Genomic DNA, 21,905 nt, shown 5'->3' on the forward strand with positions numbered 1-21,905 from the left:
GGTCCACTTCCGTGAATTATCCGTCTGCCGTCGGCATCTCCCGTCACTCAACCAAATCTTCCGACAAACCCCCCGGAAGCAGCCGCGCTTCAAGTTGGTGTGCATTTCTGTATATTTCGCTGCTTTCTCTCTCTTTCTCTCTGTCTCTGTCTTTTTATCTCTCGCTCTCCTTCGCTGTGTTCTCTGCCACTGTGTGTCGCGTAAAACGTTTCTGGAACAAACGTCCGTGTTAAATTTCCGTGACAAATCCAACATGGCTCCAACCCAACATGGCGTTCGGATGGTTCGATGGCGTTCGTTGGAAAAATGGAACAAAATACTGTAAACTCACATCCGCACCACCGGTCCCAGCAGCGCCTTCGTACGACGACTACAGCTCTTCGACGTCGCTTTAACGCCGACGTGGAAGCTGACGGCCGCTGACACGCTGCGCTCAACGATCGGCCCGATCAGGCTGAGGCGCGAGAGCTAACTTTATTGTTGCCAACATTTGGACCAGAAGTGTTTAGCGTCTGCACCGGGGCCCCAGAACGCCGTGGGCAAAAACCGTAAAAGTCGCCTGCCAGCGTCACACCGTCCACGGAGCACGGAGCGAAAATCTGGCAAACATTGGGAGTAATACGGTGCCTGCCCACGGGTTCGCAGGGCTTTGTGCTTTGGTCCGCAGCTTTCGGGGGAAACGTTACTTCCAACAGCCCTTCGGGCCGTGCCGTGGCCTTCGAACCAATTTCTCTTCGAAAACATCCAGCGTTGAAATTTAAATATTCGTATAAAGGATTGAAACGTTCGAAGCGGCAACGGCGCCCGATACAAATTGACCACCCGGACCCCGGGCCCAGCGGTTCGGGCACGGGTTGCAAAGCGACGAAAGCAAGTGGCGATAAAAAGCAGCGGCTGTACCCTTGATCAAGCCATTCGGCCATTGGGCCATATCAGATAAGCCGCGCGGCGATGGTACAGCTAGCCAAAGCAAACTATTGTAACCCGCAGGATACTGGAGCTGCCGAACAGCAGGAATACAGCCTGTCCGGGACTGCACATGAACGAGGGTTCAGAGATCGAACCCGAGCCGATAAACCTCGACTCGACGGAGCTGAGGAGGAATGTAAAGGCCGTACAAAATTTAACACGTCCGAGCTTATCGGCCAATGGAGGCGCCTGGTGGTTGTTCGGAAGATAATTTAAGCCTCGCTACGGAATGCATTCGCCCGCCGTAATACCTTTCGACCCCCCCTACGCCAACCAACCAAAACCAAGAACAACATTCAACCAAGATTATCATCACCTCCGCCACTACTCCGATACCATCATCACCACCACCACCACCGCCATTGCCCAGACCAGAAATACTCATCAAAACCATTCGATAGTGAGTCTGTGAAACCAATTTTCTCGCTCTATCCAGCAGCGGTTTCGCTACCATTTTGTTTATCTGTCTGTCTGTCTGTCTGTCTGCCTGCCTGTTTGCTCCCTCGTTTCTCTATCTCTCTCTCTCTCTCTGTCTCTTTATTCCTTCCCATTCCTGCTGGTCTCTCTGTCTGTCTCTACTATCGCTATGTCTCTACTATACTGTGTCCGTATTCGATGTGCGTTTCCCCTTTGGCCGATGTTTACATATGCCCATTTCCGTTTCTCACTATTCCCGAGACCGGTGCGGTACGGTGTCCTGTGAGCCTTTCTGTAAATCGTAGCAGCTACCACAGAAGTATCGGTGGCAACTAAATTCGATTAGAATCGGTAGAAAAAAAACCCCAAAAGGGACAGCAACGAAACACATAAAAGTCAAAAACCCACCCAAGACATCGAAATTCCTCCTTTTTTCTCTCTCTCTCTCTCTCCCTCTTTCTCTATACCCCTTTCACTCGCTTCCTGGTGATAATATCTAGTTCCCGTGTGTAGACCTTCGTTCTTTGTTCGTGCGTCGTAAGTCGGTGTTTCCTATTTGAGTTGCGAGCTTCCGGCGCTTTTGTTTGGAACGATTCCCAGTAGGCTTCACCCTGTGTGTGTATCTGTGTGTGTGTGTGTGTATTTAGTGGTGTATTTGATTTTTTTCCGTGTCGATTTTATACGTTAACTGCCAATTCGACAAAAAAACACAAACGAGTTAACACGAGCTCATGGCTACTGCGATCCGTTACGGCCGGACGATGACGTTTTGAAAGGGATGAAAATTGAAAAGCTCATAAATGAAAGTGTTATTTTTGATCGATTTTTATCGTTTGCCAACTATCAAAGCGTTTTATACATCACATTGAACCGACTCAAAGCTTTCCCCCTGGTATGTAAAGTATTCGGTGAGCCCCTTTTTTCGATCCCTTCTACGATTTATGATGTTACTTTCATCGTGATGCTTCATTTTTGACCCGTCAAATTTACTCACATGAAATGGCGTCCCGAGGGATGGCCTAGGGGCATCACTTGCGTTTTCTGGGCCCGAAAAGATACCGCGACGGCTGCTCCATTCGAACCATTACGGGGTTCAGCGGGCGTGGAAATTTAATCCTTTTCCAATCCTCGCCCGGCCCGGTGACCCCGGTGATGGCCTTTTTCCATTCCATTTCACATTTCCGATACATCTCCCCCAGGCCTGGGCGTGCATTTCATGCCATCAGCGCCGTACATATTTGAGCGTACACCACCACCTGCAGGCATTACGATAAGTGTGTAAGAACTCCCGAAAACCATTACACCGTCTGCGAGCGTGCATACCAGCGTAGTACACGGCATAACCATGCATACGAAATCATGCCAGGGTCTGTGCCAGCATTCCGAATGAAAGGACAGCCGAAAAAGAGACCCAAGACCCAAACAGCGGCACCAGACAGGACTCCCTGGAAGGTGTAGACGCTGGGATGCCGCCTTCTCTAAAACGGATTGATTACACTCGGGCTCGGGATCCTGTTTTGATGCAAATTGGATGAATCACTCCTCTTTGTGCTATCCGATACCGTTCGTAAGAAGGCGGCAAACAAGACAAACTCTCCGTTGACTCGTGTTTTTGCTTCTTAATCCTAAGTTGCTCAAGGGCGTTCGCTACCAACCGCCGAGTGGTTTCGTCTTGCTTGCGGGCAAGCCGGGTGTGAGTTCTTTTTGACCAGAAAAAGATTATCTGCCTCTGTTGACGCACGGTCCCGCTGCAGAAAGGAGCTTTAATCTACGCAGGCTTTAAACACGCGCTTGCCATCACTTTGTTCCGTTCCGGCGCTCAGGTTGACATGCGACCAGCACTCGACCATTTCGCTGCTGACACGAACACGAGAGTGCAACATTAAGCGCGCACAGCATATGCCATGTCCACGGGTCACCGGTAGATGGTGCATGAAAATCAAATCGATGGCCTATCAACATTGACTTTTAAATTGAATGAACGCTACGGTGGCCATCCACCGGTCCTGCCGCAGTCCTGCACAAATAGACGTGCGGCGAACATCGTCGACAAAGTAAACACATCGCGACTGGTGGAACTGGGAAGCAGCGCAATAACATGTGGACCAGTTTTGGTTCCGGCATTCCGGGCTCCAAGCCCAAGCTATCGGCGCGGTATCGGGCCACATCCTGTCATCCAATCCAATCGGGGCGTCGTAATGGGGGAGCCACACCTGACGCGTGATTCAACTTCGATCCTTTGGACCCCGAGCCCGGTATGTCATCGAGCCCCGATAGGGGTTCGCATCCTGTTTGTGTCAAAGGTGCCCACCATGTGTGCCTTGCGGTGAAGCTCGGGAAGTACTTCCGATTCGCGACGGATAGTATATCCCCGGCCAAAAGAAAACAAACCCCGTCGTCAGGATGTTGACTCCGTCGGACCGTATCGTGGGGAATTCTGCTGGAACTTTGTTCCAGGATCATGACCAACTCGAAGCGAACTCTCATTTCGCGTTCCTTGTTCAGCCGACATCTGGTGTCCGGGAAGAATCCATAGCCGTAAAGTAGTTTCTGTCTCAATAGGTGCTGCTGCTGTTGTCTTATGAGATAGGAATGGAAAAACGTTTCATAGCAATCCGATAAGCAATGATTGTGCCAAACCACTTCGCACCGGAAGCTGACAGTCGATAAAATCAAGAAAACCGCCGGTTTACTAATACTCGAGTCTCGAAGCCACTCGACACGAGTCCGTTCTCGTCAGCTATCCACCGAAGGACGAACACCGCTCGGGTGGTGAGCCGAAGAACCGTTCCCAAACCCAAATCCGGATGTCGGTTGCGGTCTGTGTATAGTTGCCGTCGGTGTGTAGTGTCAGACCGGAGGGCAGCACATAAACCGGAGGTAGGATAACAACATGATTTGTTGTTCCTTCGTAGAACTTGTCTGTGTGTCATGTACGCCAAGCGTCTAATGATGCCAGCTGGTTGGCTTCACGTTGGTTTCCCATGCATGATCGGCCGGGCTGCGTTCTGAGCTGCGGAACGTTTCGCTTCCGGTAGCCGATTCCTTGAAATCGAAAAATGAGCACCAGCTGCGGTCTGCTCCGCGATCTGCAAACATTGTAACCTCGACCCTGTTCCTTGACTCGATTCGGCCCTCATAAGGTTCTGGTTCGCCCGAATCGCCTCTAAATTGTACCACAAGCGGTAAAGTTGGTCAACTATTTACGCTCTTAATGGGCTTTCGCGCCTCTTTTATCGTATTTATTGCATTCGGCGCCGTTCGGCGAAAGGCACTCGAAAGGTCACGTCTGGGCCACAGTGGGCTACTTAAGGGTCTGCCAATCGGTACACGTGCCAATATGGTAATGGAAATGTTGTTGGCAACACCTTCAGGCACCGGCACGCGAGCCCCGATCATCGACCACCTTCGGCTCGACCGGCTCGGTGGCGGGATAAAGTAATAGCACGTAAATCCCGCGTGCCGCGACGCGCCGCGCCATGGTGGTGCCCAAAAACGGCAACGGAAACTAACGTCTTACGATAATGTTTGCCACTAATGTCAAACAAAATTACTACCGCCCCGCGGCGCGGGTTCGCCGCTTGCGCCGAAGCTGAAGTGCCAGAAGCGATTGCCTCCCGGATTGTTCTCTGGCCTGTGCGCCGCGTTTGAAGGGCTAATTAATTAGCTAAACTCACAAGTGTAACGATAAACGCCACATAAGCTAGAGGCACTGTCTTCGGCGCACACGCACATTCTGTGCCCTACACACACACAGCGATCCAGGGCGCGCGCCAACCACCAGCCACCGGCACCCGGCGGTGGGTGTTGAAGATGCATAAAATTTAATGAAGATAAATATTTTCAACCGCGCGCTTCACAACGCGCGCGTCCTCGAAAGGATAAGCCGAGCGGAAAGTTCGCAACTCGATGCGCGGCCTCGCAAGACGGGGGCCAAATGATGTTTTATACAGTTTCTGGCGGCGTCGGCGAGAGACGGTGGCTCAGGTTCACGTTCGGCACCATAAAAATCCCATCCTGGCGCATAAATCTTCCAACAAACGTGCCGGCTTCGTTTTTTTCTCCTGCTTTGTTCGGTTTGGGCCGAAAAGGGGCGAACTGAAGAGCTGAAGTTTCCATCAAGAAAATGATGTTACTGGATGGCCGATCGGGAGCCGAGACACACACACACACACACTTTGGTACACATTTTGATTCACTTGCCTGCGCCCGAGAAGCAAAAAAAGAGGCCAAAGTGTTTCGGTTTTTTGTTTAAACATTTTCCGGTTCCTTTTATTGGGCCGTTCCGAAAAAGGGCACCGAAATGCGCGAACCAACTTTTTGAAGTCAAATGGCGCGCAACGGGTTCGGAACCCTTTTCCGGCTTATTTTTTGCCTCCCCACCCGTGTTTAGGGCGATTCCTAATTATTATCGATGGCCATTTTATAACGATGGTGCTAATGTGTGATCGCTTGCCGTGTTATCGTTCGCTCCGTTCGATCGCTTCGAAGCTTTTATTTCCAAAAGCATAAAAGATGTTTCAACTCAAATAGCTAATTCTCTGCCAGACGCACAGACACAGAGCGGAACTAGAGTTGCTGCATTTGGATTTCCCGTACAGTTCGTGTTCGCCGCCGTTGCATGCCCATCATGCCTTTCTATATGCTTCCAGTATTTATGTGTGTAGATGTTTGATTCCCGCGCCAAGGTGTCCCCTGCTTCCTGTCGCTCAATGTATCCTTTCCCAACCGCTGGGTCCGCTGGCATGGCTTTGTTGAAACAGGGACCAGCGCAAGGTCAGGGCAAGCATAGGGCTGTAATAGCAACCGGACTGTTGAATCATGTCCTCCCGCAGATTCCGGAGGTCCTCGGTTGACGTGTAATCGATGATCACTGGAAAACGGCGCCGCTCCTCGTGAATGTTTCGTTAGATGTTGTGCCCTCCGACCATCACCACCACCAGCACTCACTCTGTTTGTGTGCCTTCACACCAATTATTGTTCACCACCACCACTCTGTTAGCCACAGACACAAAAGACACCTCAACACACACCTCACAAAGTAATGAACTTACATTTCGGTACGATTTTCTCACTGTTTGACGTTTTATTCGATGTCGGTGTGCCTGTGTGTGTGTGTGGTTGCTGTACAGGGAATCGGGATCACCGGAACTTCCGGTGTCCGGTTCCATTTCGTCGTCAGAGTTATGTGTGCCGTTTTGATTGAAATCCATTTCTCTATTTCGTCTTTTCCTTCCCTTTTCTACACATCTTCCGCTTTCTCTCTGCAACTCTTTCTCTCTCTCTCTCTTTCTTTCTCTCTGTCTCTCTTCCTCTATCCCTCTCTCTCTCAGTTATTATGATGGACGAGGAGGACGACGAGGACGACGAGGAGGAGGACATCGAGGAGGAAGATCTGGACATTGGCGTTGAAATCGATCCGGAGTCGCCCCCGTGGGACGAGTACGGCGAGCTGGACGTCGAGGATCAGGACGATACGACGGAGAACACGGCCCTCCTGCGGACCGCCGCCAAGACGGAAATCATCGTCACGCCCATCAGTCCGGTAAGGGATTATCAAAATGCCATTATCAGCGACTGCTGACCGCGAGCCAGGAGAAAGTGATCGTAAATTGCTATCATCATCAAATTTTCATCAACAAGACCGTTGCGAAGAAACTAATCTTTAAAGCTTTAAACGTGAATTTAACACTTAACTTTTGACACGCATGGCGAAAGCGAAAGTGTCTCTATTCCAAACAAAATGAACAGCTGACGCCCTTTTCTGTTTCCGATGTGTCCTCTAGGTGAGTTCGGCTTTCGAGCTGAACCGTATGGATAGCGAGGAGTACCGGCGGTCGAAACCGGCAGCGGCTGTCAACAATAACGAGGGGGAACAACACTCCCAGCAGCAACAACAGCAGCAACAGCAGATGCTATCGATGATGGGTCCAAGTGGGGCGATGGATTCGCTCAAACCGGAGATGAGCTCCTCGCCACGAAAGAACGGTTCCGACGATACATGAGACTGGCTGAAACTATCCCCAGCGGCCTGTTCCGGTTGCTCCCCAACACCCAAGCACCTAGCGCCCTGTGTGATCCGCCGCAAACGACAACTGTTGAACGTGCTGCTAGCGAGCCTGCTTGCCATCTGCCTTTCCTCACAACTTCCGGCGCTCGTTGGGCGTCTCTCTGCCCAACGACGCCAGCCCTCGGTGGCGACGAAGGACGTAAGCTGCCACGTCTACGTGCTGAGCTGGCGAACTCGGTCGCGAAACCTCCTTCACACAGAGATGGCCCGCGGCACCGATAAAGCAACAAACCACTTCTTAGCGACCTGATTTCATCTGCCCCTGCCCTTCGTATTGTCCTTCGTAGAAGACGCTATATTACCTGTTACTACTCTGCTGTTATCGTAGACAAAAATCGGTGTCCCTCACCTGTTGTTGAACACGGAAAGCTCTCCAGACCACGTGGTGGTTGCCACTTTTTCCCCAATACTCTCACGCGCGTAGGGTGAAACGTTACTCGTTTTGTTTCGTTACTGTGGACTGTTTAGAATTTTATGCACTGTTACTTCCAAGTTACTTGCGTAGAGATGCGGAGTCGCAGTCCGGATCAATGCTTTAAGGGTGGCTCTGAAAGACACGCACTTCACGACGCATTACGTGATTTGCGGCATTGTGGTACCGTAATGTGCATTGGCAGTCGTAGAACCTCCACTCCGGTTTCCCTCCAGCCGACACGGTACGGTTTTAGGTATAGGACCAGCAAATACTCGATGCTTCGAAGAACGCAACCGCAAAACTTAGGTGCGCCTATAGGCACAGCAATTGGATTAGATTACTTAGGTTAGCCGGCGGCGGGTAGTGCAGAAAACCCGAAAGTAGATACCAACTTCATATACTCTAAAGGCCCAGTCTCGCTGGCCTTAGTCGCACACAATGACAGTAGCAAGCGCAAGTTACATTTTTAAATCGATAGCTCGTTTTTGCTATATCTTACTTTATATTCTCCTAGAATCCAGCGTGTGCGTTTATTAAGTAGCAAAAGAATTAGGCTTATAGCGAAGCGAACCAAGCGAAATCACACAAAACTCCATTATCAAGTGTAGTGTCAACCCGAAATCAGCATCTCACTAACCTAGCACAAGGACGGACGAGCGGATCGTTAGGAGAAAAGGAAAACATTGAAAATGGCCAAAAACAGGATTTCATAACAGTGTTAAGTACTAGACTAGCTGAGGAACTAGGAAGAAGCGAGGAGTGCAGTGGTCACCGGCAACACCGACAAAGTGGACCCATTGCACCTAAAGATATTGAAACAAGAAATGTCAATTATTAATATTAGAGACGGACAGTTGAAGCAGCCCATGGATGAGACAAGGATGTGTGAAACGACCGCGTCAGGGTGAGTATTGTATCAAATGTCTATTGGTTTCCGAACATGCTGTTTCTACCGTACCAAGCAAAACTAAGCTCCATCGCATCACCCCAGTCAACCTTATTTTGGTTAAACACTTCAATGACCTTCCGTGGGACGGATCAATGCGTAATGCTGTTTCAGTGCAGTGTAACGTAATCTCCAAAAGTACACAGCTAGATGGAGGGCAAACTCAAAGCAACGGATCGTTACAGAGCGAAAGTGGTAAATTGGATATAAATACATTAACAAACCATGCGACGCATTAACACAAACATAAGACGACAATAATAAACGAGTAGCGACACACGGCGAAAGGCGATGTTTCCAAACGATACTAATTAACCAGAGGAAAGGAACGCTAAAACGGGGAACTCCCGTAGCGGCATACTCATGTTAAGACTTGAGGACCTTGAAACGAAAGTGCGCCAGAATGTAGCTCTAGAAGAAGTAAACCGATAACACAATCTAGACAAATGCCATCAAAATAAACTAGTGATATTTAACAGCGGTAACGGAACGACGGGGTTTGCCTTTCGTCCTCTGGTCTGGTGGAGGCGAAGAAACCTTTTTCGGAAAACTAGGAGCAAAATCGTAGAGCGAATGAACCTACAAATTCTAGTTGTAACAGATAGACGCAGTTAATCGTTACGGTAACTGTAGCTTGCACATATTTAGGGTATCGCTGTCTAGAGAAATTTTACTCTCCCAACCGGCTCTCTGTTGGCCCTTGTTTTATTTCGTTGTTTCATTTTTCTCTACCATAAGCTACACTCGTTACGAATATTTTACTATTCTATAATAAAACAGATTTGCTATTTTCGATATTGATTTGTATTTGATTTATTTGTTTCTTATTTCACATTAACTTTGTTTTCCATACTAACTATTTGTTTAAGTGACTATCTTACTTTCCTCTTTCCTGTTGTTTGTGTTTCTGTTAAAATAGCGAGATAGAACTGTACATATAAAGAGGACACAACTCAATAACGAGACGGATAAAACGTTGTAAATTTCAGTAACCTAAAAGGACATGCAGTTTTAACGAAAAGTTTCAGCACCCCTGTACATAGCGGTTCCCGGGGGCATAAAGAGCCATCGGAAGCCCCTCTTCAGCTGCCGTACGTTCTTTGGTTGACCAAACCGACCACAGTTTGAGAAGGCTTAGCACACATACACATACCGTACTGTAAGTAGTGTCTCGAAAGAGTATCTAGTCTAGTGCATAAGTTGGGTAACATGTGTTTTAACTAACTCCTAGCAGTAAGGACGAATATTTGGGAGCATTGTTTTTGTATCTCTTTTTTCGTTAGAGCTTCAAAAAGTCGTAGCATTGGGCATTGCCCCTTGCGAACATCATTTATTTATTCAACAAGAAGCCGGCAAAAGTGTAGAATCGAACACAACAAAACCGTCCTTTGGGTTTTAGTCAGAGTAAAGTTCAGTTGGAAAGTTCCTACTTCTGTGTCTTTACGTGCTGTGATGGACTCGTGTGCTTGGTTTTGTTCCCAATTAGATTGCGTAGTCAATTCGAATATCAAAAAAGGGATTGCTTATGAAGCAATTCAACGGTAATAATAAAACCATTGGTTGAAACATAATTTCTATTGCACAAACGACGAGTGTGTCGAAACAATTGAACCATGATAGGCATTTAAGAGTTTGTTGGGTGATTACCATCAGTGCTTATAGGAGCAAGTGCGCAAAACAAATACTCCAAGTATTCCAGGAGGAATAAGAAGTACTCTTAAATTTAACAGAAATCTTTGCTTAACCCAGACGCGTTAATAAAGCAATCGGCTGATTTTTTTTTCTTTCGTCTGCCTTATAGAGACATTTCTACGATTTTATTTTATATTTTTCTTCTTTTAAAGACAATTTGAATATAAATGATAACTTTACATAAAAATAAAGGGATCACAGAAAATGGTACAAGAGCTTTACATAAACTTAACAGTAAGGAATAAAAGTAAACGGTAATTAGATAATCGACGATAATCGATGGAAAATAACAAAGAAAACTAAACTCTCGTTCTCATATTTAGACACATTCACTAGCGTACAGAGGCAAAAAGCTACCATATTTAAAACATAGTAGGCTAAAGCGAGAACGTGTATACTCTGCCGGCTTATTCTAACCATGCGCCCTTGTATTAACCCCTCGAAAGGACATAACACACGCAGAGGTCGCATCTTATATCTTGAACGTTGGAGTAACATAAAATAGCATCCTAAGCCTACTAAGTAAGTAACTATCAACCGGCTCTCGATATATGTAAAACGAAAACAGTAAAACGAACTGCTGGCGTGCTTAAAGTTGAACAACCGAACCCATTTAAATATCAAAAGAAGATACATTAGTTTAATTTCATTCAGACTAATTGTAGGAAAAATCGTACGCCTATTTTAACTCTTGCTGTGTTGTCAAACGGTTTATTGTTAGTCCTTAGCCTCGTGATGTATTCCTAAGCAAGAGTAGATAACGAAAATTCGGATTTTTTCTGTCAACATTAATTGAGCAATTGTATGTGAAGAAAATGGGAAGAACATTTTAAACCAAGACTGTACATAGCGAAACGCAAACAGTTTAAAGCTCTTCGGGAGAATCTGAGTTGTTACTTGCTTCCATTAGACAGGTTAGGGTTTTGCTAGTCTAACTGCACTAACAATTAATAAACCAAATCGATTTAAGGTAGGTAAGTTCACGGCACATTTAGCGACTTTGTAGAGAAAGAAAACTATTTTATTCATGGTAGAAAAACTACGTAAGTGCTATGAATTAACCGAACCAGATAACAGATGAACGACATTCGTGGGGCGACAAAACGTGGAATCGCGTTAAGTCTAGAAGAAGGAACAAGTTATTACTAAATTAATCCTAAACAATTAGAAAAATTTACTGCTACAGTTACGGATACGGGGGCCGGTTAATGCAAATCAAACAAAATGTAAACTAATATTGCTAGCTGGACTGTGTGCGGGGAGGTATAAGAAAGGAGGAGATCTTATTTGCCATTACTTTCGTCATTATCAAAATGTGATACAATATTACGAAGATATTATGCTAAGCGCTGGGGTGTACATGCACCGCCGGCGCGCCGGCAAACATTCTTGTAACGATAGGATGTAAAAATAACTACAAGTATCGTGTAAATCGTTTTGCCAGCATTTAGTAGTGTAGCTATGGTCGGAGCCGTAACAAAAGAATCCTACAAAACCAACTAACCAGCTAGTGGAAACGAACACCGAAGCAAGCAAACCCAAACCATTTATCAAACTTTATTAAAATATAGACAAATATAGAAAGAACCCGAACCCCGAACCAACTTCGGGTTCGGGTCGCAACAATCTAGAGACAGAACGCGTCGCGTTTCCATTAAACGAGTTGGGAATGAACTCTCGAATTGGATGAACTCTCTGGAATGAACTCTCTCGAATTGGGTGACCGTTTTTTTCAAAAGTGATTTCTGTTCGATGATAAAACCGCTGAAATATTTCACGTTAGCGAAGCCTCAAACCGAAATTCTCTTATTTCCTTTTTCTCAATTGATTTCTCTTTTCACACTACACCATTCAGAATCAGTGTGTACCAAAAGTTTGTGTTTGTTTTAATAATGATTTAGGTTATTTATCATACTTGAACGCGTGAATTACACATACAATTTTTAATTTCAATCAAAACACATTGAAAGAAAGCAAACAAATTGAAAAAAGTCCGTAGATCTTCCTAAAACACAATATGTCCCCTGTTGCACACAAATCTCCCATAGTGCTTCCAACGGTATTTTGTGTTTTCGTTCCGAGAGCGATCATTTGTTGTTTCAGTTTTGTCGCGATCAGTTCGGCAGCGCAAGTGCGCATCATTCGATCTCATCATTCGATCGGAAAGTGCATTGAAACTAACAAGTTTTTGGCACAGCTAAAGTGTGTGGTTAAGTGATCTTCGAAGACATTAAAAGGTGAGTTAGAAAACAGTCTTCAGCCCACCAACTTTTGGTTCTTCTCGAACGCGGCTAACGGTACTCCCGGCCATTACCTGAGACAACAGGAGGCTAGCGAAGGGAGAAGAGAAACAAGAACAGACACGGCACAACGAGAAAGATCTTTGTTGTGTTGAGTCGAGCGCATCCACATTTTTGTGTTCATCTTTTAACGCAGACGGGTAGAACATAATGCAGAATGGTTGAGAAGTAACACGCAAAGAGGACGGAAAAGGAATTCTTTTATGCCAGTGTTCGCCGCGCTCAGTTTGAAATGTGAGTTCTGTGCAAAATCCAATTTCTAAAGCAACCATTCCACGCAGTTGGTACGCGATCAGACGGACTATTTAGCCGCACGGTGAAGTGAAAGTTGTGAATCAATACTGCGTGCTGCAAAGTGAAACGATCGTGTGCTCATTTCTCCAAAGAATGTAGGTGACAACGAATCTTGAATATGATTTCTTTCGCGTTTAATAAGGTTTAAGCTATGAAATAAGTTGTTTTGGATCGCTTCAACACTGACCTGGCTTTGGCCATAAACGCGCTTCGTGTGCTTCAACTTGAACTTGAACCTTCATTCCGGAATGGGGTCATAAAAGCCTGTTATGGCCAGAGAAACAATGAAGCTAATAAATGGGTTATATCAACCCGCGGACTTTTATGTCGTGATCACTGACGTGTTTACTCAAGTGCATCATCGCGTACAAACATTTGTCAACAAAATGACGTGGTGTTACTACATGTTCTAGAGAAACACGGCCGGCCGGCCGACCGGTAGGGATTCGTTCAGTCAGTAGCACTATGGGTGTGGCGTGTTTAGAAGACAGCCAGAGTTAGGGTTCTGATGGACGAATTAGAACTGGTATAGTTCTGAACCGGCAAATACAAAGGTTTGATCACTTCTCAAAGGCTGAGTCCTACTTCTCCTATTACAGTGCCCCTGCAGGATGGGGGAGACACTTTCGCCGTCCCTGGCCTCCAGTTATCGGAACTCCGCTTCCAAGCCAAAAAAGTCAACCGAAGACACCGAACAGCGGGGCCAAAAATCCGTCTTCGTTGCGTATGTGCTGTGGTTGTTCGGAGGCATCTTCGGTGTGCATCACTTCTACTTGCGCCAGGACCGGCGGGCGTTTCTCTGGTGGAGCACCTTGGGGTACTTCGGCATCGGATGGGTGGCCGAGGTGCTGCACATCCCGGCGATGGTGCGGGACGCCAACGATGACCCGCGGTTCGTGCAGGAGTTCAACGAGCTGCTGCGAAAGAACCGAAAGCCGCCCTTCTCGACCAGCCGCTTCCTGCTGGGCGTCATGATCGGGTACTGGTGGGGCCAGATGATCATGATCGCGATCCCGCAGTCCGTGTTCTTCGGCGTCGACTGGGGCTTCCTGCACTGGCTCATCCCGTTCGCCGTGGCTCTGGGTAAGTTCCCGATTGGCAGGGCTCCTTCTGGGATTGACCTCACCTGTCTCGTGTCTCTGTAGGTGTTTGGACGGTTGGAAACATGGGGCGCGAGAAGGGCGTCTTCTGGCACTGTCTGATCGCCTCGTACGGCTCGTACCTCTCGCGGTACTTCGTCATGGACGAGGCGTACTGGATGACGGCGACGGCGCTGTGTTGCGCTTCCGCGTTCGATCACTTCTCGAAAAAGTGGAACGTGGCGATTCCGAAGAAAAAGCGCCTGCCCAGGTAAGTTGACCGGCAGGGGACACAAGCGTTTGACCCCGAAACTGATGCCGACAACCCGAAACACCCCGTTGCTTTCGCAGACGCCTGGCCACACTGACGGTGGCCGCCGTGGCGTATCTCTCGCTGTGGGGCGCCTTCGTGTACTTCAACGGTACGATCACGGACAGCGAAGGGGACGAGGTGCCGGTTCACGAGGCGATCTACAACTTCCTCAAGTCACCGTGGTGGACGGACCTGAAGCAAACGCTGCACGATACGCTGCAGTTCGCCAAGTACCACGGCTGGGCGGAGGTTTGGAAGCAAATCATCGACTCCATGGACGCGGACGGCGAGCAGAACGCGTACAAGGTGCTGGGGATCAGTGCGACGGCCTCGCAGAACGAAATCAACACGCTGTGCCGCAGCCTGGCGAAGGAAACGCACCCGGACAAGGTGAAGGACGCCAGCAAACGGCGGGCGGCCGAGGAGCGGTTCATGGAGATACAGCAGGCCTGCGAGGTGCTGAGCAAGACGCGCCGCAAGCGCAGCCAACGGAACAAGAAGTCGGACGAAAGTGGCAGTGACAAGATCGAGCTGTAGTGGCGCTCCCTCCCGGAGTTCCCGTTGACTGAATCAATAAAAGGTGTCCAGAGTCTAACACACAGGTGGTCATTTCCATATCGCAAGCGCAATTCGCGCGTGAATTAATTTACCTATCGCGCACTGGCTGTTATCGCTGTCACCCTGAGATTGCGGGTTTCTGGCCAATCTCGGTAGCGACAGGTAGTCCGACGCCAATAGGCGAAGCAGGTTAGAAAGGGAAACTAATAAAGGTCGAAGGCGACCGCTGGTGCTCCACAGGACATAGTTGCAATCGAGTCGTCGAAAGATCAACAGGTCGGTCCCAGAGCGCATCTTCGCAGGTAAAAAATGGAACCAAAGTGGAACCGGTTCCTTGGTCCTTGCTGTCTCTGGCTGTTGGTCCTGGTCGCTCCTTTTGGCACTCCGGCACCGAACGCCCGAAGCGACGATTTGTTTCCTCTTTCGTTGATCCACATCAACGATGTCCACGCTCACTGGGAAGAGATTGATGCGGCGGGCGTCACGTGTGACTCGAAGCAAACGGCCCCTGAGGAGTGCCTTGGAGGTTATGCCCGCACGGTCACGATCGTCCGGCGTCTGCTGAGGGAACGGGAGAATTCCGTTTACCTCAACATCGGCGATAACTTCCAGGGCACCCTCTGGTACAACATTCATCGCTGGAACGCGACGGCCTTCTTCCTGAACCTGCTGCCGGCGGACGCTCTGGTAAGACCCTTTTCATTGCTGGGCCGGAGAGAAGATAAACATTCAGTTCCCATTCTGCAGGACGTTGGAAATCACGAGTTTGATGATGGAATTGCCGGGGTTGTGCCGTTCTTGGAGGCCGTCGAATCGCCCGTGCTGTTGGTCAATGTCGACAACTCTAAGGAGCCCACCTTTAGCAAGTTCCGTCGCTCGATGGTGCTGGAGCGTGCTGGGCGCAAAATCGGCCTCATCGGGGTGATCCTGCGCACCACCGACAACATGGCCGACACGGGCGCACTGGTTTTCCAGGACGAAGCGGACACTGTGCGAGCGGAAGCAGATCGGCTCGCCGCCGACGGTGTAGACATTGTGGTCGTTTTATCGCACTGTGGCCTCGATGTGGATCACATCATTGCGGCGAACGCCGGACCGAATGTGGACATCGTGGTGGGCGGACATTCGCACAGCTTTCTGTACACCGGGGCTAACCCGCACATTCCGATGACCCCGGCGGCGGAGTACCCGACGGTGGTGGAGCAGCCCGGCGGTCACCGAGTGCTGATCGTTCAGGCATCGGCCTACACCAAGCTCGTTGGCGATATTGTGCTGTACTTTGACGCGCACGGTATCATCCAACGCTGGGAGGGCAACCCGATCTATCTGGACAACGAGATCGTGCCGGATGCGGAAATAATGACAGCGATCGCCCCGTGGAAGGTGCTGGTCGACCAGATCGGTGATCGTACGATCGGATCGACCGCCGTCGAGCTACCGAAACCGCCGTGTAACTTTGGGGAGTGCATTCTGGGCAATTTGATCGCCGATTCCATGGTGGACGCGTTCGCGTCGCACCAGACCGCGGGCCAACGGGGTCCGTACGCTTCCATCGCCGCCGTCGCCGTTGGTCGCATTCGACAGACACTGGCTCCCGGGGGTAAGTCGCATTGCGTCGCGGAGCTTGCCGGAGAAGACAACTCACGACGATTATCCATCCCCGGCAGATATCAGCTTCAAGCATCTGATCGAAATGATGCCTTTCGAGAACACGCTCGTGTGCTACGATCTGCGCGGTGATCAGCTGATCGGGTTGCTCGAGCACGGTGCCGAGCTCTCCTGGGACGAAGACCGGTTCAACGCCAAAAACCTCATGCATGTTTCCGGTCTGCGTGTCGTGTACAACGTGAGCAATCCGATTGGCCACCGAGTCCTGTCGGTGGACGCCCTGTGTCACGAGTGCGCAGAGCCGCGATACGATCCGGTGGAACCGTTCGCGGTGTATCGCGTCATCACCGTGTCCTACTTGGCCGAGGGTGGCGATGGGTTCGAAATATTCCCCCGCTACGGCCTCAACAAGGTCGTTGGCCCCGTTGGCGACGCGGAGGCGTTCGAGCAGTACGTGAAAGCCCGATCTCCGGTAGCTCCGGCACTGGAGGGCCGAATTCAAATTTTGACGTAAAATAGACCGACGCCCATCGTTGCCGAGAAGTGTTTCCGACATTAATTAAAATTTAGGACAGGTAACGAACGTAAAACACGGTAGTAATGCAATGTCAACTATGATGACCATTCGCTTCGACGACCGACAGATTGTGCTTATCTCGCGACGAATTGCGCTTTTTATTGGAAGTCTGTCAATGTATCTTATCTGTTAATTCCCCCCCAAGGGGTGGTAGTACGGGGCTGAGAATAAGACGGTGTCCGCGTTATCTGCAAGAAAACAATTGAATGTCCCTCACGGATCTTGACACCAAGAGCGAGAGAGAGAGAACCGCGGTCACCTTTTTAGCATACAATCCGAATCGAATCCAAAAAAAGGCTCCATTCAACGCCAACGCGCGCGCGACCACCGGTCTTCGTGGCTGCGCGGCCAATAATTGCTCAGCGAGAAGCGTTTCTCGCCGTAAACAGACACACTTTATCTCCTCTCCACGATCAGGTCTCAAAACGGCGGACCATTTGTCGAAGGTGACGTCGAAGGTTTCGATGTGCTCGCGAATCGCGGCCTCAGTCGAGTGGAGGGCTTAGCTAAGTAAACACCTGTTTAACGATGGCCCCCGATTGGAGACACCGTGTGACTAGTGGCGGAATTCGAATCCCACGGTTGCGGGAGGCCATTGGCTTGGTGCTGGCACTGAACCTTGCGCTCGCGCAGGAACAGCTGTTCCCACTGTCGATCGTGCACATTAACGACTTTCACGCACGCTTCGAGGAAGTCAATACGGGCAGTGCCACGTGTGACCCCGCGGTGGAGCAGTGCGTTGGTGGGTACGCCCGAACCGTGACGGTCGTCAAGCAGCTGCTGGCCGAGCGCCCGAATGCGATATACCTGAACGCGGGCGACAACTTTCAGGGGACATTGTGGTACAACATCCACCGCTGGAATGTGACCGCTGAGTTCCTCAATATGCTTCCAGCGGATGCCATGGTGAGCCTTGAGCTCGCAACCGGGAGCTTTGCCCATTAAGCTTGATCTCTACTTTCCCCCCCGGAAGACCATAGGTAACCACGAGTTTGACAATGGGGTCGAAGGTGTTGTGCCGTTCTTGAACAATATCGCGTCGCCGGTGCTGCTGGTGAACGTCGATAACAGCGAGGAACCGGAATTCAATCGATTCACCAAAAGTCTCGTCCTCGAGCGCAGTGGCCGACGTATCGGGGTGATTGGGGTGATCCTTAACACAACGGACGTGATCGCCAACACGGGACGGTTGGTGTTTCACGATGAGGTGGCAACGGTACGGCAGGAGGCCGAGCAGCTGACGGAGCAGGGCTGCGACATCATCGTTGTCTTATCGCACTGTGGGCTCGATGTGGATGTAAAGATTGCGGCCAACGTGGGCCCTTTAGTGGACATCATCGTGGGGGGACACTCGCACACCTTCCTCTACACTGGCGATCATCCCACGATCCCGATGACAGCCGTGGGCGAGTATCCGACAGTGGTGGAGCAGCAGCCTGGCGGTCACCGGGTGCTGATCGTACAGGCGTCGTCTTACACCAAGCTCGTTGGCGACATTATCCTGTACTTCGATGCTCAGGGAGTCATTCAGCGTTGGGAAGGTAATCCGGTCTATCTGGGCACGGAGGTGGTGCCGGATGCCGCCGTCATGGCAGCCCTACCACCGTGGAAGGTGGCCGTGGATGAAATTGGCAATCGAAAGATCGGATCGACGGGCGTCGATCTGCCGAAGTCCACCTGCGGATACGGAGAGTGCAATCTTGGTAGCCTCATAGCTGAATCGATGGTGGCCGCATTTGTGCCCAGTGCCGAACCGGGCCACTGGACGTACGCCGCTGTGGCAGTCCTCGCCGTAGGTGGTATACGAGTTGGGCTGCTTCGAGGAGGTAAGTCCGGTCTTGGAGCACTATCTACTATTTTTACCCTAACGATCCGCCACGGTTACAGATTTGGCCTTTAAAAACCTGATCGAGGTGATACCGTTCGAGAACGTCCTCATTTGCTTCGACATGCGCGGCGATCACCTGATCGAGCTAATGGAGTACGGCGTGGAGCAAAGGAGGGACGAAGAGAGGTTCAATGCAGCAAACATGCTGCAGGTTTCCGGGTTGCGTGTCGTCTACAACGTCACCAACCCGATCGGTGACCGTGTCCTATCGTTGGACGTGCTGTGCCACGATTGTGCCGTGCCGCGCTACGAGCCGGTGGAACCGTTCCGGAAGTATCGCGTCATCACCAACTCCTTCCTGGCCGGCGGTGGCGACGGGTTCACCATGTTCGAGCGCTACGGCCAGCAGCGGGTCCTCGGGCCGGTCGATATCGATGCGTTTGAAGCGTACGTGCGCGACAAATCGCCCATCTTGCAGGGCACGGATGGCCGCATTACAGTCCATACCTAACCAGTAACAGTTAACCAGAAAGACTCAAAAACCCTTCACAATCCACTACATAACGGCTTTCAGCTACTTCACGAAGAGAAGATTAGCGACGGCAAAACTATTCCGACAACGTTACAAAACGAAAGCACCTTCAAATAGCCATATCGGTTGGCGTGATAAGCGGATTCTTCCGCGGCACGTGACCACCGCACGAACGGTGCTATTTCTTATCGAGAGTGTATTACCGAATCCGCAGCAAAAATACCACGAGAACCGTGAAACAGCGAAAAGAAAGAAATAAAGAAAAGTATGCGAAGAATGAAAATGGAATGGTTTTATCAATAAAATGTTCTAACAGCTTAACCGTCAGTTTAATTTTAAAACGCAAACATCATCGCCTACCGATCTTCAGTATCGCCGGCCGATTTTGGTTTGGTTTGTGCTACCCGCAAATGTCATGCTCTCCTGGTAGAATTCCGAACCTGTAAAGCAACATTTCGGTTTCTCTCGCGACACGTTTTCAATAATAAAGACAGTTGCGGCATCGCTCGCCTAAATAAAGTCCGCGCGATACCTAGACGCGGTAGCTTAATTCGTGAAAAGTAATAAAGTAACAACTTTGTATAAACAATGGAACTCCGCGAGTGTGTTTCTTATTGACATCCTTTATAACTGCAACACGTTTATTATGCAATTAAAGAAATAATTAATTCGGCTGTCCCGATGCGCAATCTTTGAGGCAAGGTGTTGATGCGCAACTGACTTTAATTTTACGCTACCCGTGCGGCCGTGCGACTCATGCTCGCCTGGTAGAAATCCGGAGCCAGGAAAGCAACCAAGTTTCTTCGGCACCGTCACCGGCTGGCACTGGCACCGGCACATTTTGCGCTATCCGAATGGGTCATGCTCTCCTGGTACAAATCCGGTCGAGTTCGCATCGCAAAATTTGGATTTGAAACAAAGTTGAGATTTGGTGCAAGATTCGGTTCGTTTCGGATTAGAAAAAGGCGAGTGGGGATTCAATTCCAAAATGGTGTTCATATTTATTTGCTCACTGTGAATTCACGCAAGTAATATTATCAAGGTTGTTTTCAGGTACGTGGCTTTAGCCATTCATTTAAGCAGAAGTAATTAGATCAGAAGCATTAGAACTATAAAAAGATTTTGTATAACCGTTTGTGCCACTTCGTTTATTGTTGTCGGATGATGCTTAAAGTATGCTAAAATTGCTTTGTGCGACTGAAATAAATTCTGCAGCCTCTGTTTTGCCATAATCAAAACCACTTCAGTGCGCCGCTCTTCACTTTCCTTCGGCATGCCATTAGGATCAGATTAGTAAAACCACTCGACGGAGGGGCTTGCCCCTTAAAGCGGCCAACCATGTTGAGTACCAAGCATAAGTATAAATATTTATTGCAAACAACCATTGGCCAGCTATTCTGATCGGAGGCAGCATGGATCGTTACGTGGTTCTTTTTGCAAGTGCACTTTTGTGCATCGCTTCTGGTGAGTGACGGAAGGCCGTGTGTGTTGAGGGGACCGAACTGACCGATCAATTGCAGCCGCCCCAGGAACACCGGCAATAAATCGTGTCGTCGGAGGATCGGATGCAGAGCCCGGCGCGGCGCCATTCCAGGTGTCGTTGCAAACCCTTTTTGGACATTCGTGCGGTGGCGCCATCATCGATCGGAAGTGGATCGCTACCGCAGCTCACTGTGTGGACGGCAGCAAGCCCGCTTTCCTGTGGGTGGTGGTGGGAACGAATTTGCTCAATGCCGGCGGAAAACGGTACACGGTGAAGAATTTCTTCATGCACAGCCGCTACAATCGACCCGTTTTTCACAACGATGTCGCGCTGATTGAACTGGATTCGGAACTGCAGTACGGAGAGCTCGTGCAACCGATTGTGTACAGTGAACAGGTTGTGCCGGAAAATGCAACCCTGACGCTGACGGGCTGGGGACGACTATCAGCCGGCGGACCGCTTCCCAACAAGCTGCAGACGATCGAGCTGCAGGAAGTGAGCAACGAGGAATGCAAGCGTTTGCACCAGAACGCGGCGGATGTGGACATCGGGCACATCTGTACTTTGACGAAACAGGGCGAGGGAGCGTGTAACGTAAGGATAACGAAGCCCTCGGTCAGTGTATCGTCACCTAACTATATCCCATTTGCAGGGAGATTCCGGCGGTCCTCTCGTGTACGACGGGAAGCTGGTGGGTGTCGTCAATTTCGGAGTGCCGTGCGCGAAAGGCTATCCCGACGCGTACGCTCGTGTGTCATATTATCACGACTGGATTCGCACGACGATGGCCAACAACTCGTAGGCTATACGCATTTTGATTTATT

General features: G+C 49.6%; 5 protein-coding genes across 8 annotated transcripts in view; all 5 read left to right on the forward strand.

Moving 5' to 3' along the window:
- Positions 1-8,704, forward strand: part of LOC128268196 (potassium voltage-gated channel subfamily KQT member 5-like) — a 91,279-nt gene extending 82,575 nt beyond the window's left edge. Inside the window, exons 20-21 of the mRNA XM_053005229.1 lie at positions 6,720-6,931; positions 7,173-8,704. Of these exons, the coding sequence (XP_052861189.1) occupies positions 6,720-6,931; positions 7,173-7,391 (431 nt within the window). The 3' untranslated portion in view covers positions 7,392-8,704. The remainder of the gene's footprint in view (positions 1-6,719; positions 6,932-7,172) is intronic.
- A 2,832-nt stretch (positions 8,705-11,536) lies between these two features.
- On the forward strand, positions 11,537-15,075 carry LOC128278352 (dnaJ homolog subfamily C member 22). 4 transcript variants are annotated; one of them, XM_053017067.1, is made up of 4 exons: positions 11,537-11,556; positions 13,714-14,186; positions 14,249-14,453; positions 14,534-15,075. In XM_053017067.1, the coding sequence occupies exons 1-4, from the start codon at positions 11,537-11,539 to the stop codon at positions 15,030-15,032; spliced, it is 1,197 nt and encodes a 398-aa protein (XP_052873027.1). In that variant the 3' UTR covers positions 15,033-15,075. The 4 variants fall into 4 exon arrangements, with proteins under 4 accessions (XP_052873027.1, XP_052873028.1, XP_052873030.1 ...); XM_053017068.1 differs by lacking the exon at positions 11,537-11,556 and adding an exon at positions 12,619-12,746 and having other exon boundaries at positions 13,703-14,186; XM_053017070.1 differs by lacking the exon at positions 11,537-11,556 and adding an exon at positions 12,638-12,746 and having other exon boundaries at positions 13,677-14,186.
- Positions 15,076-15,362: 287 nt separating this feature from the next.
- On the forward strand, positions 15,363-17,175 carry LOC128267193 (apyrase-like). Its single transcript, XM_053003982.1, has 3 exons — positions 15,363-15,740; positions 15,801-16,653; positions 16,721-17,175. The coding sequence occupies exons 1-3, from the start codon at positions 15,363-15,365 to the stop codon at positions 17,173-17,175; spliced, it is 1,686 nt and encodes a 561-aa protein (XP_052859942.1).
- A 591-nt stretch (positions 17,176-17,766) lies between these two features.
- LOC128267194 (apyrase-like) lies at positions 17,767-19,597 on the forward strand. Its single transcript, XM_053003983.1, has 3 exons — positions 17,767-18,144; positions 18,212-19,064; positions 19,126-19,597. The coding sequence occupies exons 1-3, from the start codon at positions 17,767-17,769 to the stop codon at positions 19,575-19,577; spliced, it is 1,683 nt and encodes a 560-aa protein (XP_052859943.1). The 3' UTR covers positions 19,578-19,597.
- Positions 19,598-20,936: 1,339 nt separating this feature from the next.
- Positions 20,937-21,883, forward strand: LOC128267195 (chymotrypsin-2-like). Its single transcript, XM_053003984.1, has 4 exons — positions 20,937-20,943; positions 20,991-21,062; positions 21,119-21,675; positions 21,734-21,883. Exons 1-4 carry the CDS (start codon positions 20,937-20,939, stop codon positions 21,881-21,883), a joined length of 786 nt encoding a protein of 261 aa, XP_052859944.1.
- The last annotated feature ends 22 nt before the right edge of the window (positions 21,884-21,905 follow it).

This window comes from Anopheles cruzii, chromosome 2 (genome assembly GCF_943734635.1).
Source record: "Anopheles cruzii chromosome 2, idAnoCruzAS_RS32_06, whole genome shotgun sequence".
Classification (NCBI taxonomy): domain Eukaryota; kingdom Metazoa; phylum Arthropoda; class Insecta; order Diptera; family Culicidae; genus Anopheles; species Anopheles cruzii.